At 42.9% G+C, this 18,977-nt stretch overlaps 1 protein-coding gene across 1 annotated transcript in view; it reads right to left on the reverse strand.

Moving 5' to 3' along the window:
- Window positions 1-13,402: 13,402 nt before the first annotated feature.
- The window catches only part of GLRB (glycine receptor beta), a 74,607-nt gene continuing 69,032 nt past the window's right edge, over window positions 13,403-18,977 (reverse strand). Inside the window, 3 exon segments of the mRNA XM_061584425.1 lie at window positions 13,403-13,750; window positions 17,647-17,696; window positions 17,699-17,938. Of these exon segments, the coding sequence (XP_061440409.1) occupies window positions 13,454-13,750; window positions 17,647-17,696; window positions 17,699-17,938 (587 nt within the window). The 3' untranslated portion in view covers window positions 13,403-13,453.

An 18,977-nucleotide genomic window follows, 5' to 3' on the forward strand; every position in this document is an offset into this window, starting at 1 on the left:
AGTCCATTACCGCAGCCAGGCATCGGTTCAGCACCTTGACAGCCTCACCTGAAAAGGATGAACAGGAGAAGTAGAGCTGCGTGTCATCAGCATACTGGTGGCAACGCACTCCAAAACTCCTGATGACCGCACCCAGCGGCTTCATGTAGATGTTAAAAAGCATGGGGGATAGTACTGACCCCTGTGGAACTCCATATTGGAGAACCCAGGGTGCCGAGCAAGACTCCCCCAGCACTACCTTCTGGAGACGACCCGCTAAATAGGAGCAGAACCACTGCCATACAGTACCTCCAACTCCCAAATCAGCGAGTCTCCCCAGAAGGATACCATGGTCGATGGTATCAAAAGCCGCTGAGAGATCAAGGAGAATTAACAGGGTTACACTCCCCCTGTCTTTCTCCCGACAGAGGTCATCATACAGGGCGACCAAGGCCGTCTCAGTGCCAAAACCGGGCCTAAACCCCGATTGAAATGGATCTAGATAATCGGTCTCATCCAAGAGTGCCTGGAGCTGGTCTGCGACCACTCTTTCTAGAACCTTGCCCAGGAATGGAACGTTCGCTACCGGCCTGTAATTGTTAAAAATTTCTGGGTCCAAGGAAGATTTTTTCAGAAGTGGTCTCACCACCACCTCCTTCAGGCAACCAGGGACCACTCCCTCTCGTAATGAGGCATTAATCACCTCTGTGGCCCAGCCAGCGGTTCCAACCCTGCTAGCTTTTATCAGCCAAGAGGGGCAAGGATCCAGTATAGAAGTGGTCACATGCACCTGTCCAAGCACCTTGTCAACGTCCTCAAGCTGTACCAATTGAAACTCATCCAACAAAACATGACCAGACTGTGCTCCGGATGCCTCATTTAAATCCACTGCTATAACATTGGAGTTCAAGTCCTGACGGATGCAAGAAATTTTGTCCTGGAAGTGCCTGGCAAATTCATTACAACGGGCTTCAGATGGATCTATCATGTCCTTAGGGCCAGAATGTAATAGCCCTCGGACAATCTTAAAAAGCTCCGCCGGCTGGCAGATAGAAGATTGAATAGAGGCAGCAAAATGTTGTTTTTTTGCTGCCCGCACTGCCACTAAATATAACTTAGTATAGGCACTTACCAGTGCAAAGTTGCATCCATCAGGAGTTTGTCTCCATCTGCACTCAAGCCATCTCCTATGCTGTTTCATCGCTCTCAGCTCCGGAGTATACCACGCAGCTGTGTGAGCTCTACCCAGGAGAGGGTGCTCAGGAGCGATCATGTCAACTGCCTGGGTCACTTCAGTGTGCCACAGTTCGACCAGGGTTTCGACAGGAGCGCCAGCCTTATCAGCCGGAAAACTCCCCAGAGCCTTCTGAAAACCATCCGGATTCATTAGTCTCCGAGGGCGGACCATCTTAATAGGTCCCCCACCCCTGCAGAGGGGAAAAGTCGCTGTAAGTCTAAACTTCAGCAAGCGGTGATCTGACCATGACAAAGGGGCTGATGTAAGACTCCCTACCTTCAGATCACCTTCACCCTGTCCAGTTGCAAAAATCAGGTCCAGAGTATGCCCTGCCACATGCATTGGGCCAATGGTGTATTGGGACAGCCCCATGGTTGTCATGGAGGCCATGAAGTCCTGAGCCGCCCCAGATAAGGCGGCCTCGGCATGGACTAAAAGTCTAGGGGATCTCAACAGCACATCCGAGACCACCTCTGTCAGCTCAGTTAGGGAGTCAGTTGGGCAGCGGGGTGGGCGGTACACCAACAGAATCCCCAATCTGTCCCGTTGACCCAACACAAGGTGCAAACACTCCAGGCCAGTAGCTAAATCGACAGGGTGCTTGGAGAGAAAGATGGAACTCCTATAGACCACAGCAACCCCCCCTCCCCGGCCCTCAGACCTACCCTGATGCTGAACCAAGTACCCAAGTGGGCACAGTTGGGAGAGACTAGCTCCACCCTGTTCACCCACCCAGGTCTTGGTTATACATGCCAGATCAGCCCCCTCATCCACGATGAGGGAGGTCTTATTGTGGACCGATCTGGCATTTAAAAGCAGCATCCGGAGATCTGAGAGCTGGCTGATAGGGCAACCAACAATCCTGTGGGTGCGTGGGGGACCGGAACATGGCACAGCTATTAATTGTCTGGGCCGTGTTCCCCTCACCTGGCAAGTCCTCCACACAACACCATATCTTCCTTTACCCGTCACTACGTTAATTGGGGCCTCCAGAGATCCTCCCAATCGATTTTGGCTCCTCCCTCCCAGGCACATATTGTAAACTCACACATACACACACACTCACAACCATACACTCCCTCACAAACCCACACGAAGCAATAGCCACTACAAGGTCACTCCTTCTCCAGTATAGCTTCGTTGTTAAAAGTATCAAGCCGCCTTCTGCAGGACGAGCAATGCCACCATCAACTTCCTCCAGCTCCGTGGAATAGTCCAGCCGTTGTCCTCAACCACCAAATGGGCGGGGAATCGCAGATAATAAACGCAAACCCCCTCCTAAATCCACCGCAGTTCCTACCCACGGGTCGCTAACATAAAGCCATTCGTCAACGCCGTTTAGTAGCACCATCAAGATGTCTGGGCGCCATCTGGGCAATCCATAAGTCCATGCGAGGCAGTATCAGAAAGTCCAACACCGACGAGGTAACGACCACCCAAGAGAGAGCGAGAGGAATAAAAAACAGGGAGCAAGAAGCAGAAAGCAGGGAGCCCCCCCACCTTCCAGCAGCTCCCGACAACTCCCAAAAGGAGGCGATATCCAAGACCGCCTCCTCGCTGCCTCCTGGGCCTTCTTCACCTCCAAGGCCCCTCAAAGCCGTGTCATCCACCGGCGACGCTAACGAGGCAAGTGGGCCATCGAACAGGGGCCTCCAGATGGAACAACAAGGCCGCACTCCTCTCCGTCCCAAACCAGCCCCGAAAAATGACACAGCAGGCAACACGACGGTCAAACAGACACAGGAGGGACCACACCGAACCACACCAAGCCGGCCTGCCATCCATACCCTGAAGTGTAAATTGGGATTGCATTGAATCTCTACATCTGTACTTCCAAATGGCTGTGCCTCATCATGCAGTTTATATTCTTAGTTCCCAAATCCAGAAAGAAAACCATGTGTGGAAACCTGCTTCAACCTGTGGATCTCCTTTGGCAGATTGCAGCCAAGCCTTGTTTCTCCCATTCTTTTCTTCTTAATCTTATTTTAAATCTAGTGCAATAAGCAAATGGCCATCTTGCATATAAATGGTGGTACAGCAACTGCTTGTAATACAATCATATGGAGGTGGTTCCAAATCTATGGTACAACTCCACTTGGAACTCTGTGCACAGTTTTGGTTGCCTCATCTCAAAAAGAGCTTGAAAAGCTTCAGAAAAGGATAAACAAGAAGATCAAGGGGCTAGAGCAACTCCCCTTTGAGGAAAGTTATAACAAGATAGCTTGACCGCTGTAGTCCATGTGTGGATAACCTTGAGGCTGGATTAATGCAATGGGTTCTGTGTGGGGCTGTTCTTGGGCCTGGTCTGGAAGCTTCAGCTGATGTAGAGTGTGGTGGCTTGACTGCTGATGGGGGAACATACCTGCCAACATATGACTCCATTGTTAAAACATCTGCACTGGGTATCATCTACTACCAAACCAGGGTAGTATCAATTTATAAAGCCCTGAACAACGTAGATCCAGGGTACCTTGGGGACCACCTGAATCCTTATATCCAAGCTCAGTCACTGAAATCATCTGTAGGATCATCGCTGGATATCCCCAAGGTTGGTGATGCTCGCTTGACATCAACTCGACACAGAGTCTTCAGTGTTATTGGTCCACTCCTGTGGAATGCTCTACCAATAGAGATTCAGAAGGTGCCTTCTGTATGAATTTTCAAATGCTTGCTGAAAAAGTTTCTGTGCTGCCAGTCAGGCTTATGCAGAACATTAAGAAAAAAAAATCTGTAATAGTGATCTCCTTTAATTTTTGTGTGGTTTTTATTGTATTAAAATTGCTATACACTGCTTTGCTATTGTTTATGAAATTGCTGTATACAAATATTTTAATAAATAAACAAACAATTGGGGCTTATTAGTTTGGAGAAAAGGGGAATAAGGGGAGATATAGGTGTATAAAATTATGCATAGTGTGGAGAAAGTGAATAGAAAGTTTTTCTTCCTCTCTCATAATATAACATGGAGCCATCCAAAGAAGATGAATGTTGGAAGTTTCAGGACAGACAAAAGAAAGTCTTTCTTCACACATTGCACAGTTAGTATGGAATTTCATCTCACAAGAGGTAGTGATGGTTACAAACACGAATGGCTTAAAAGGGGATTAGACAAATTAATGAAAAGTAAGACTATCGGTGACTACCAGCCATCATGGATATGTCCTACCTCCACTGCTGGAGGCAGCATGTCTGTGCATACCAGCTGCAGATCACAAATGGTGAGAGTGCTGTTGCACTCATGTCCTGCTTGCAGGTTTCCCATAGGCATCTGTGAGAAACGAGCACTAGATTAGATGGGTCTTTGGCCTGATCCAGCAGCACTGCTCATTCATGCAGCTGGCATGCTATTCATGTCAATCACCTGTCTGTGAAATACTAACCATTTTCACCACTCCATCCTCCTATCTTCATTTGTACAGGTGATTTGCAGTGACATGGTGAAAACAGCTGGAAACTGAGTTGCATGGAGAGTTTTTCATATCAACATTTTTCTACATGGACTCATTTCCATGTAGCATTATAATTAGCCACCATCTTGCTGTCTGCATGTATGAAATGGGCTTAAACATCACAACTATATTAAAATGTATTTGAAATGTCATGTCGTCTTCTTCTTCTATTATTATTATTATTATTATTATTATTATTATTATTATTATTATTATTATTATTATTGCACTTCTATCTCCCCCATCTAGTGTTAATACACCACTTGGGTTTATTTTCCGTTTTCACTGTATTCTGGGCTAAATAAATCTTCATTACTTACTAACAGGGAAACTCTAATTCTCTTGAACTTCTGTTTCCCAAATACACTGTCAATAGGAAACATATAATTATGTTTGTGAAATAAGCAACATACATTCAATTCCCTGCTGAGCAAAGCTGAATCAGTGCCAGTGTGACTGGAGTTTGGATCCACTGAATATTTGGTGACAAATAGTTGTAATTTGTCAAGCCTCAACCAACTGTAATCCAACTAAGAACTTGTACACAGAATGTTCAGATATACACACTCCATGTCTTTGCTCTTTCATCTCAGCTATGTGATAGCTATTTATTTATTTGGTTGGTTGAAATTACAGACCTCAAGAAGATGGTCCAAGTCATAGTTTTCTTCCAGGCATTGTCTCACTTGTTCTACGTTATTAATTCTTGGTATGGAGATTTGAGATGAGGACAATACGGGCTGCTTACATAAGTCATTTTCATTGCTGGGGTCTTACCACAGAAATATATTTTTGTGGACCTGGGGAAAGATGAGGCTATTGCATTCCATATTACATGGTTGAGAGGAACACTAAATAGAGACATTAAAACTGCACAGTGAACTTTGAGATTACAGGCTGTAGTCCACTACAGATGGCATTCTAAGGGCCCCTCCAGGAGTCCAGATTTAATAATAATAATAATAAAATTTTATTTGTTAGTCGCCTATCTGTCCGACTTAACGGACACTCTAGGCAACTTACATAGAATAAAATATACAATATACAATATTTTTATTGTGCGTTCATGATGATTTGTGCTGCTGATATTATCGGAGTGGATATTTGTGATCCTACTTTCAATACTGCTTGCACCTGCACATATTCTGGGGTGGTCACACTGCTTCTTATCCTGTTGGTGCATTATTATTTATTATTATTTATTAGACTTTTATACCGCCCAACTAGCTATAGCTCTCTGGGCGGTGAACACAAGATACAATAAAATCACACAATATAATACAGCAAAAACATATAAAAATAAGAACAATCTGAAATCAATTACAACAACATTTAAAAATTAAGTTAACTTAAATTAAAATGCCTCGGAAAAGAGGAAGGTTTTAACTTGGTGCCTAAAGGAAAGCAACGTCGGCGCCAAGCGCACCTCCTCAGGGAGACTGTTCCACAGTTCGGGGGCCACCACTGAGAAGGCCCTAGATCTTGTCACCACCCTCCGGGCTTCTCTATGAGTCGGAACCCGGAGGAGGGCCTTCGTAGTAGAGCGTAGTGTACGGGCCGGTTCATATCGGGAGAGGCGTTCCAACAGGTATCGTGGTCCCGCGCCGTATAAGGCTTTATAGGTTAATACCAACACTTTGAATCTAGCCCGGAAGCATATTGGCAGCCAGTGCAAGCGAGCCAGAACAGGTGTTATATGCTCGGACCGCTTGGTCCTTGTTAACAATCTGGCCGCCGCATTTTGCACTAGCTGAAGCTTCCGAACTGTCTTCAAAGGCAGCCCTACGTAGAGCACATTGCAGTAATCCAAACGTGAGGTTACCAGAGCATGTACGACTGATGTAAGGTTCTCCTTGCTTAAATAGGGACGTAGCTGGGCTACCAACCAAAGTTGGTAGAACGCATTCCGTGCCACCGAGGCTACTTGAGCCTCAAGTGAGAGGGAAGAGTCTAAAAAGACTCCCAGACTACGAACCCGCTCCTTTAGGGGGAGTGTAATCCCATCCAGGATAGGGTATGTATCCACCATCCGATCAGAGAAACCATGCGCCAACAGCATCTCAGCATGTTCTATAACTTTCTGCTGGACTCCTGTAACTTTTTTTATACTGGAAATGTTTTGTTGTTGTTCTCCTTTCTAGTGCTATAGCACAAGAATGCACCTCCAGATGGCCATAATGCAGTAACATTGGGGAAACATCATAGTACAATTAATAAAGTAGAATGATGTATGGACAGTCCAGAATGAATCCACCACTAATGCACTATTATTTTGTCAATGACATGTTGCCGAATACAGCTGCAATAAACAAACAAATAAATCTCAGTCTGGAGGGTCATTGTGAGTGCAATTCTATACTGACGATACACCAGATAAGGGGCCATAGAATTTGGCAGAAGCCCTGCCACAACAGTGGAACACAAATATACCACTGCCACAAAAAATATGTCACCAGAACACCATAGATATGCTGGTGGAACATTCCACTGGTGGAGCCTTTCCTCTGTCAAAGAGAAGCCAGCAGTCACCTAAAATTGTGGGGCAGAGTCATGGGATGGACCTGGACAGCACAAAGGAGGATTCCACATTGTATTATGTACTTCAGTACAGTTTTTTTCAATCTACCCCATGTTGATGCTACCCTGTCCACATCACCACAACAGAGCATTGAATATGGTACACATAAAACTCAACCAGTACACACACGTGCACCCCTTCCCCAGTATATAAACTCCATGTAGGAACACCATACTCAGGTGGCAGGGTGCATGCAAGGTAGGTCTGTATCACTCTGGTCTCAGATCATGCACACAAGGAGGAACTTTCCACAAGGAAGAAAAGGGCACTATGCAGCAAACTGCCTGGCCTCATAAGGGACCTACATCTCTACGTAGAATCCTAGCAGGTACTTTGCCTTAGAATTCCAGACATGAACACCCAATACCATACTCCCCTCCACCCACTCCACTTCAGGAACCTGGGACAGAGCACTCCATACAGGTAAGCACAGTAAGGGGACTCCCTTCCTGCAGAGGATAACTGCTGTGAATGTCTCTTGTGTCTCATCACCCCCTTCCCTTTTCCCATATATGAATACTGCACTTTGCCTGAACTATATTGCTCCTGGCCCACTCTTCTCCTCCCCACAATACAGGGGATGCACTCATCCCCTGAGGTTCTCTCTCTGTTTGCAAAGGCATTCCACTGTAGCCATTGCACAGGACTGGCACATTTGGCAGGGTGACCCTGGCATTGCTGCTGCTTACCTGAATGGGCCATCAGTGAAGTCAGGGCTATGCAGGGTTACAGATAGGGTTGCCATATTGCCCGGTTAGCCGGGTTTTACCCGGATTCTTTGCATGCCACCCGGTGCCCGTTTAGTCCCTTAGGTGGCCCGGATTCTCAGCTTTAATTAAAAAAAAAAGTTTCTAGGTGGTCCGGTTCTCGAGATATACATAAAAACATCAGCCACCCCCCCTGACTCTTAAATCTTTCTTTAAATAGTACTGTATAGCACTTCGTAGCTTTAACCCCGCCCGTTCAGGGTTGCAGCCAATCAGTGAAGCCAGGGTTGTGTTTCAGTTTGATTGACCTGAGGCAGTGTCTAGAAAACATTGCAATACCAGAAAATGGTGGTTTCCGCGTTTATCTGAAAATCTCATAAATTAGGTAAGTATATACATTTCAGGTTTTTTTTCCTCTTGTGTGCAGGAGTCAGATTCTGGGCAGTGTTTTTAATGCCTTCCCAATACTTGCTTTTGTAAAAGCAATGCTAATCCCATATGCCCAGAGTAAATCCCATTGAATTCAATTGAATGGTTATGAATGTGCTGAAAATCAATGGGACTTTGGAGTGAATGTAAAAAAGAATTGTGTTTGTGTTCTAACTCTTTCTCTCCCTCCTCCAGTCCTATTTTAAAGCAAGTACGCAGGGCTTACTTAGGTATTACAGTTTTTATTCTGTAGGAAACTAATACTGATTTTTCTGCAATGACTAACTGGTTTGACAATAAACTGTTATATGGGCTGTATGTATTTATACATCTGCAGTGTGTGTGTGCGCACGCGTATGGACTGTTTCCAACAACCCTGTGAGGTAGGGTTGGAAACCAAGGCAGCTCACAAGAAGAAATAAAGCCATTTAAAATCCAATAACCATAAAAACAAGTATAAACAGTTGCAAAACAGTGTAAAGTGGCATGATTCGGAATTTTGGGTTGTGTGAATGAAGTTGCTTATCACTTGAGGTTGCATTTCTGTCCCTGTTTGAGTAAACTCCACTGAATACACTGGGACTTGCTTCTGAATAAATAAACCTAGGATTGCACTATAAATATATTTACAGTTTGTGTAAATAATAAATATATTTGATAGTCATGCTTATATAAATATTTCTTCATTTATCATATTTTTGGTTTTTGGTTAGGAATCCTGACTGGTTGTGAGATGCTTAGTTTTCTGCCTTACTCATAGGAATCTTGTTGTGTTTGGTATGGTGTTGCATTTAAGAAATCATGGTAAGAAATGGCCTGAATCAGTATAAGGCAGATTCCTTGGTTCCTAAAAGTGGGAAGAGACTCAAGGGCCACAGTGACTTGGCTGATTGGCTGCTAGGATTTTTTTAGTTTGGGTTTTTGGTTATGAATCCTGACTGGTTGTGGGATGCTGAGTTTTCTGCCTTACTCATAGGAATCTTGTTGTGGTTGGTATGGTATTACATTTAGGAAAGCGTTGCTGCCTTTTGTGTTGTTTTTTTCCTATTTGCATTTCACTTATCTTTAATCTCACTCTGTTACAGCCATAGAAGCAACAGCAGCATATGCAAGGTAATTCACTCCCATTAGTGATAAAAGCAAGAATTTATAATTATTATTTTAATTAAAACAAGAGGCTTATCAGTACTTTGAAGAGGACCAGATATTTATTTTCTTTCTGAGCCCAGGACTGGGTCTTTCATGATGCCCGAGGGGGGGGGAGGGAGCAGGAGAGTAGTCGATAAGACAGACATCCTGGCATTGGTAATCTAATTAGCAAGGTATGTGTGGGGTTGTTGCACACTTCCAGGCCCAGTTTCATTTTGAGTAGGGAGGTGGAACCTGTGTAGATGTGGTTGATCAAAGGGAGAAGAAATTTTGAGTTAAGCAAAGCTCTGCTTTTATAAAACCTAAGAAACATACAGATACTTTGAATGTCTGAGTGCCTGCACCCAGTGGAATACTGGAGGAACTTGTAAAACTTGCTGCAACAGTATTTAGAACTGAGCATGTGGTGTGAAAGACTCCTTTTCCTAACATTTTGGCTTCTTGTTTTTCTCCACCCACCACATCTCTGAAATACATCGTATATGTAATGGTTAACCATACTAAAAAATGTAAATAATTTTATTTTGGTCAATGACCAGCAAAGGTTAACCATACTGTTGCCCTGACTTACTTTATCTTTGTTGCTATTTTGTGTTTTTATTACGTTTTTATATTGATTGTGTATTTTTATTGTTTTCATTATATTTGTAAGCTGTGCTGAGCTCTGTTTTCAACAGCAGAAGGGCAGGATATAAATCCTCTTAATAAATATTTCATAGTGTTGGAAACTAGAGTCTAGGCATTTAAGGCTGAAAATGTTGCTTTTTAAAATGTTGCTTTTTAAAACATCTTTCCCCAGTTTTTGGTGGTAATAGGCACAAAAATCAAACAACTGGACAATCCAAATATTAATATGCAAATAATATGCATAATATGCAAATTAGCCTGCCCGGATTTGTGGAACTGGAATATGGCAACCCTAGTTACAGGCAGGAGCACCAGATTGGCAATTGTGTACCTGTTCAGCCCCGTCCTTGTGGCCCAGACCCAGCCCTAGCCAGGTAAGCAGCAATGACATCAGTGTCAGGTGGGTGGCTCTGCCCCATCATATGTACTGCTACTGCCTTTGCAACTGTTGGCTAAAAACTCCTGAGCACTTACATGATCAGAACAAACCCCCCACTTGACCCAAAACTATCGCTAAGGCCTGAGCACTCATCTTGTACCATTCCCTCTTCTCCCTTTTGCATTCTCCACTAGCCACTGTCCTACAAGTACATCCCACATCCCATTTCATGCAGATCAGGAAGGAGGCCTGCTCCAGGATTAGACACCACGACTAGAATGCTCTCACTAGAAATGGGAGCAAATTTTGGCATTTTTGGATTTGTTACTGAATTCTGTCAGAATCTGTAAATCCTGTATGTCTTTGGATCGGGCTGGACTACTGCTTGCGACTGTCAGCAACACCTTTAAAAAAACAACAAATTGGCAGCTAATTTGACATTGCTCTGAAGTGCTGCAATGTGTATTCCTTTGAAGTTCTGTCTCAATGAGGTGATAGCAGTCGCCATTAACATCTTTGGTCAGCACCACAGTAACCTGAGGCAAGAGGCAGAATTCGCAGGTGATGATCCACCTAATTTAAATTTAAATAGAAAACCCAAGAGACCATTGGTAGAAAGATCGCCAACAGCATTAGCAATTTCATTAACTGTTACAAGCAGATCAGAAATAGCAAAAAAAATTGAGGGGAAGATGTTATGGATCGGCACCACAAGCCAGTTGCGAAAACCAGAACATGGACCGGAACCAAAGAGCGAACCCCACTTGTTCCTCCATGGGGTTCTTAGCATACTTGCTCTATGCAGGTTCTTGTACCTTTGCAAGCTCCAGAATGGACAATGATGCCACAGGTGAAGGTTTTCCTAACATGAATCTGGTCTATAAGGGACACAACTGCTACCTGTAGAGCCACTGCCCAAGACACAGGAGCCCTGCTGGGGCGACTGGTTGGGAACCCCACACATACTTCTTTCACTTTCAGGTTGCACTCCATCCTGGATGCTGATCAAGAAAGGCTTGACTTGGTTGTCTGTGGTTTCTTGTCCCCAGGAGCTGAGAGACCGGGATCCTTGTACTCCCTTCCTCTGGTGGAGGTCGAACCCTCTCTTTCTGCTTTCCAGCTCTCTACCCCAGGAGTGAGGAACCTTCTTCAGACAAAAAGCTACATTTCTCTCTTAACAACCTTCCAGGGAGCCACAGGCTTGTCCTGAGGGTCAGATAGAGAGGTCATATTTGCTCCCTGGACCTGAGGTTCCACATTCATCCATCCCAATGCAGTGAATCACTGGGGGCTGCTACTATGCCTCTTCTTGTGTGTCCTGGCCCTTCTTGACTGCTTTTCGAAAGACTCTTTCCCTCTGTGGGCGGATCTGGCAGCTTCATCGCAGAAGGTCTGCAAGTGTTTTCTGCAGGCATCCTTCCCACAGAGTTGTGTGGGTGCTGCGTTGTGTGTCTTCCATTTCCTCCCCTTTGCTTGTGTCATTTTTGCTTTGTGAACAACAGCGGTTGTGAGGAGCATAAGGGAATTTGAATCCCTGCCTGGGGGACTGACAATAGCAGAGTCATTGCTAGCTGCAGTGCTAGGGCTAATAGAGCAGGAGTGCCATGATGCCACCCTGCATGTTGTGCATATGGTGTTGGGAGGGTGGGTGTGCTGCGAGTGGGCCATCAGTTCATTGGCTGCAAGTGTGTATAAATGACTGTATGTATAAATGACTCTGGCACAGCCCAATTGATGGGCACTAGAAATGTTTCCAGGGATGCTATGTATGTCTGTAGTTTATATACTATTTTTGTTTTTTCTGGTTCTGTGTTTTTTCCTCCATTCCTAGGCTGAGCATACATTGGAAACAGTAGCATTCTGCCAGAGTAGTGGTTGCATACCTCCATTCCCAGTGTAATATGAGGATTGTTCAGTAAGTGGCCATATAGATGGGACAGAAATCTTTAGACCTGGACCTCTTTAAAGCCTGAGGAGCTGAGCCAGAATCTCTGTTCAATATGTTTGGTAGCACATTTTGTTCATACTGAAACAAACAATGCCATTTTTAATAAATGATCTGATTTTGCAAAACTAGGAATTATCTGATCTTTATTTGCCACATATACAAGATCAGCTTAATATATACTTTGCCCACTTACAAAGTCTACATGATTTAAATTACATCGGCTTGTTCTTCCACAATGCCATTTAAACTTTATACAAGAACAAGATGGGTCTTGGCTTTGAAAGTCATAGGAGAACTTTTTAATACTACATATACTGGAATATGGATCTTACTGATAATCAGCATGCACATCAGTTTCGTTATCAGAAACACTTTGATTCTTGGTTATGTTCACAGGGAGTGTTTTCCAGCTTCAGTATTGTAGTATGTGTTATCCTTCATATATTCCTAAAGCAGGATGTACACTGTACATTTATATACAAGAGTTGTTTTGAGCACAGACATTGCAGTGCCATGCTTTTTAGTCAAAATCATGATGCCACTTTCCCCTTCATTACAGTCACATATGGCATCTAATATGCAATATATTGCTTTGCAAATGCAAGTAATTGTTGCAGACTGGCCTTCATGATATAATGGAATGGTTTATATTTATTTATTATTTGATTTCTATCCTGCCCTTCCTCCCAGCAGGAGCCCAGGGCGGCAAACAAAAGCACTAAAAACACTTTAAAACATTGTAAAAACAGACTTTAAATACATTAAAACAAAACATCTTTTAAAACATTTTTAAAAAGCTTTCAAGTCGTCTTTTTTTAAAACAGGTTAAAAACATATTGTTTTAAAAAAAGGTTTAAAAACATATTAAAAAGCAATTCCAACACATGAGACTGGGATAAAGTCTCAACTTAAAAGGCTTGTTGAAAGAGGAAGGTATATTGCGCACATTTTTTAAAAAAAGAAAAGGGTTATCATAAATATACAGACCAATATATAACACTGAAGAACAGGAAGCAAAAAGGAAACAGTGCCCTTGCATAAAGATCGATCCGCTTGGCAGCCGATGGGATGACAGGCTTGGGAGGAGGAGGCTTCTTGCTATTTTTTGCCTGAGATTTCCCAAGCCCATTGTTGACTTCAATGGGCTTTCCATAACAGTCATAGTTTGGCAGTTCAAAATCTCTTGGTAAGCTTCCAACAATGCTGAAATCATTGGATCTCAGGTCAGATTTTGAAGTACACACTTTTTTGCATCGGGTCTCCCCAACCTATTAAAACAAACAGCATTTCAGGAGTCAAAAGTTAAGCGTTTCAGTACAGGACGTTCTTAGCTAACATGCAAACTAATGTATGGGTAGGGCTACAGCTTGAGACTTGTGGCTAAGGCTGCAATCCTAATCCCACTTATGTAGAAGTAAGCCCCATTGAATTCAATAGGACTTACTTCTGAGTAGACATCATTAGGATTGCACTGCAACTTTACCTGGACTGGACCTATGCAGGGCATTTTGTATGGGATTGTTACACAACTATTCTGGTATGGGGATCATTTTTGTTTTTGTTTGCAGTAACCTAAAGAAGGTATTAAAAAACCTGCACAGCACACAATAAAAACCGAAAACACTAATTCTAGAACATTAAGATCACATAAGAATTGTTCTGGGACTAGACAGGACTGAAAATAAAATATTTTTATTTCATTTTTATATTTTATAGTAAAAAAGCAATGCTTTGCCTTTCTGCAAAGTTTTTCTCTCCCCTCCGACCCCCAACATCTATTTAGAATCCAGTCTGAATTTGTGTTGTTGGTTTATTGATTAAATGTTATGTGTCCATTTGTGTCCACTGGATGTACATTTTGAAACACAGCTATTACTTAAAAATGCCTTGGGACTATGTTGGCAGGACTCTGTAGTGACTCCGATTGTTCCTCTGCTCTGTTAATTACATGCAAATAACATAAGCCAAACTGTCACGTTCTAACTGATATTTACTTGCATTGTTTGTTTATTGATTTTAATTGTTTTGTTGTATATCTTGTTTAATTTGCATTTGCATGTTAAATCACCGTGGTTTAAATATGATGAAGGGTGATACTAAGGCTTTGTACTAAGTCAAACCATTGGTCCATCTAGTTCAGTATTGTCAACACTATCAGTGGCTCTCCAGGATTTGACACAAGTCCTCTTAGCCCTACCTGGAAATGCTGGGGACAGAACCTGTAACCTTTTGCATGCAAATTGTGGGCTCTAACTCTGATCTATAGCCCTTTAATTATTCACTATTGCATTAATAATCAAATTATGGACTTGCAATAAATGGGTATATCAGATATAACTGTGTGCACAGTAATTCTCACATTACTTTTTCATATATCTTCAGAAACAGGTGTGACTAAATGCACACATTTCTTTAAAGGAAGTGTAAAAAACGGCCCTCTTTAAAACAGCATTAGTACTGTCATACTAATTACACATTAGTATTGTTCTGGGGCCAAATGCACAAACCAAAAAAGGATAATGTCAGAGCTGAGGGATAAACTGGAAAGTCAGCAAGAATTTCGTAGATTTTTAATTAAGGAGCTTCTTTTACTCATTGGCACAGTAGCAAGATATGTGTACACTGTCAAATCCAAATGAATTGTTAAACATCTATTTCTCTGCTCCACTAAGAAACTCAGCCCGTGTTGTGTGCTCTTCATGGCAAAAGAGATTTGTTGTACATGCTGCTGCTGCTGTTGCTACAAAGAGTCACTAGAGGGCGCAAGATAGTAATTTGTTTCTTGATGGGATCTGGCACAGGGAACAAACTCTACTGTGTTTTGCTACAACAGCTAAGGTAGACATTTTTCCATGATCATCATCTGATACTAAGCGTGCCACCTTTCTCTATATCTTTTCTGCATAATTGACCTAGTTTTGCATAATCCTGCTAATGCTCTGCAATAGCCATACAAATTCCTTCTCAGTTTATTAATAGGATCTTAAGTGCATTCTCTTATGCGGCTACATAACCTTGTCCTCTCCATTTCTGATATATCTCATTTGTCTTCATTCTTGAGCTTGCTTATCACAGCAGAATCTTTCCCATTGGCCTGGATTTTTCCTCCGTTCTATTGAAGGTAGTTTATGTGAGAGTGGAAAAGGGGAACAGGAGATGGTGGCTACTGGAGGAGTTAATAGAAGCTGGTGCAGCAGGGGACAGGCATACACACTTCTCCTAAGAGCAGCTTTGCCACTGGCTGATTTGCTGTTAAGAGGCTAACAGAAGGAGGTGATACCTGTTTGGCTTAAGGATGGGATCCGTTGGCCAGTGCCAGTTCAAAAGCAATCAGTTCACCTAACAGGCTGGTATTAATTCAAATTTATTTATTTATTTTATTTAAAAAGTTTATATCCCGCTTCAGTTCCAAGGAATTCTAAGCGGCAAACAATAGCATAATAAAACAACATAGTACAGTATAACATACCAAACAAGTTATAAAACATTATAAGAAATATACAGTATATCACACATTACAATTCAAAAGCTAACCGAAATAAAAAGGTCTTAACTTGGCGACGGAAGCTAAACAGAGAAGGGGAAGAACGAATTTCCTGCGGAAGAGCATTCCAAAGAGTTGGTGCCCCTACTGAGAACAATTTATTCCTAATCCCCGTCTGGTGAATTTGGGAAAAGGAGGGAATATTAAGACCAGGGTCTAAAGAAGATCTTAAAGGACGGGCCGGTTCATAAAATGACAAACGATTTAATAGATAACTAGGACCCGAGCCCGATAGAGCTTTAAACGTTAAAACCAGGATTTTAAACTGAACTCGATAGGAGATTGGAAGCCAGTATAGTTGTTTTAAAAGCGGAGTAGTGTGAGCTCGGACGTCCGCCCCAGTTAGCATCCTAACTTCATCCTTTGTCTTCTAGCTGCTGCTTATCAATCTGTTTTTTTTTCTCCTTGGAAAAAATACTGTTAATATTGACATTTTTAAGGGAAGTACCAATATTTTTAAAGGAAATGTCAATAAATTGAAGGAAATATCAATAAATTGAAGGAAATATCAATAAAATATTGATATTAATATCAATATTTTCAACATAGGTTTTTTTAAAAAAAATTCCATCCCCCAAAATAGCCATGGAAAATCACTACATTACAATCCAATCCAGAACAACAGCGAATAAGTGAATAAATGGAAAATTCAGTACCAAATCCAAATCGGGTGGAATTCTAGCACATCCCCTTTGGGCTGCGGCTGAATGTCTTCAAAATGTAAGGTTTTGAGTAAAATGAGCATATCTGTTGCCCGCCCATTCTTCTGCTGTCACTGGCTTGCCACAAGGAAGTGGTCAAAGCTGAATGAGAGCTAAAAGCAAAATGCTGGGTATTGAGTTCTTTGGGTGGGGCATAGGCAGGAAGGAGTGGCTGATCCTGAGATATGACTCCTAGTGAAATGGAATGGAAGTAGGGATGCATTGACCCTCTGAAGTCTAGTCCATCCCAGTTCTCAGAGAGTACAAGACTAAGTCTGTCCTGTTCCATTTCCACATAGATATTTAAGGGAAATCCTTTAAAACTCCATCCAGACCCCGCCTTAAAAATAATTGAAAACAGCAAGAGTTTGGCACTGTCTTCTTTGTCACACACCCCCAGTGTTTACATGGGGACAGCCATGATTTTTTCCCATGCAATCCCCACTGGCTGTGGCAACATGTCCTCAAGCCCTGTGCTTACTGCTCCAAGGTGCTTACTGCTCTAAGGCTAGTCAAGATATTCTGGCACCTGCGGCAGAAAATCCCACAATCGCCTCCCCCCTCCCTTGCAGTAAAAATACAACAACAAATTAAACCACAACAATTTGCTGCCCTTTCATGACACCCCAAATCAGCTGCCTATGGCAGCCACCTCCCTCTAGCTAATGGTAAGGATAGCCGTGCTCTTTTTCACCCCTCTTTTTGCTCCTACTTTAGGAGGGCTTTCAGCAAGCAGCTTAAACTTGCACCTGCCCATTTCAAAAACCCTTCCCTGCAGCATCCGCATCAAATACAATGTACCGCTTATGTAAACACCCGTGAATCTAGCACTTATCTATCATTGTCCCCTATTCCTAAAATGACAATGACTGAAAATTAAGTGACCTTGCAAAAGTAGCAACACAATAAAGGCACTTACCTGTAAAGTGCTGATGTGCACAGGGGTGCCTGTGCCATTCACTGTATTATTTTAGCTGCATTTCCACCTTTTCCTTCTGCTTGCTCTGTCTTGGCAATCTTTGCCTTTTCAGCTTTGATTCTCTTTGGATTGTTCAGCATGACTTGAACCACAGCATACTCAACCAGCGAAGCAAATCGAAAGAGAAGGCATGCAATCAGCCATACATCTAAGGCCTTCACATAAGATACTTTGGGGAGTTCAGCAGCAAGGGTAGTACATTCTGATGCCAAGCTGAGCACCAAAAAGATACCTAAGGGGGTGGGGGGTAGACAAAATCCAAAAATGTAATAGAAACTGTAGTGAAAGCAGGGAGTTCCCCTCCTCCTACTTTTACTGTCCCAGGAATCAATCCCCAACCTTGGGCAATTGATCCTAGCCAACCTGGTCTGCTAGGGCGGTGTATGCTTTACACTAACCCTGCACGGTAGTACTGCCACCACCCTTCTATTGGTTAAACACTCTGGGGTGAAGGGACCCCCAGAGCCCACTGAACACTCAAGCCTCTCAGGACCAGAGGCTCAATACCCTCCTGGCCCCTTCAGAAGTCTTAAGTGAAAATATTCCTCTAGTACACGGTAGTTTGGTCAAGCAGCCAGGACTGAACTTAGTAACTGAACCCCTTCTCTGGAATAAACACACGTTGCTTTAAAATAAGTAAAGTTTATTAAAAAAAGAAAATAAGAAAAGGGTAAAGGGTACAAAAGATAAAAAGGTACATACAATTAGTTGGAGCAGCAAATTAAATCCTAAAACCAACACCCAAAAGGGGCAAGGTATATAACAAACAAGATATAAAGGTTCTTGGCACAAAAATGAAAATAATAAAACTAACTGCCTCAATTGTACTTACAAGCCTCAGCTCTTTCTCAGGAGTTAGTATCTTTCCCCTCAGGGACGGTCAGTCAGGAAGTATAGTGGAGCCACCGCAGAGCATCACCATAAGCAAGGTGGTGCCCACAAGTGGAACACAGCCCAAGAGCTGAGGCCTTCTCTTATAGAGAAAAATCCTTACCTCAGCTGGGCGCAATCAACTAATTTAGCAGTTCCAACACAGGAATGATGAAACGATGTTCCCACAGTACCAGGCCCCATCTCTCCTGGTTTCCCATAACAAACCGTAGGAGTTTTTACGGCCTTGACGGAACCAGGCCCCTCGTTGCTGATAAGGAGGTGCCAATTTGCAGTAAGCTGATACAGCTGGGGCTGTAAAAATCACCGGGTCTCTGGGATGAAAAAATATCAAAGGAGTTAACTATCTATGACCAGGGACCCAGGAAAATAATTAAGGG

Source organism: Rhineura floridana, chromosome 9 (genome assembly GCF_030035675.1).
Source record: "Rhineura floridana isolate rRhiFlo1 chromosome 9, rRhiFlo1.hap2, whole genome shotgun sequence".
In the NCBI taxonomy this organism is placed as follows: Eukaryota; Metazoa; Chordata; class Lepidosauria; order Squamata; family Rhineuridae; genus Rhineura; species Rhineura floridana.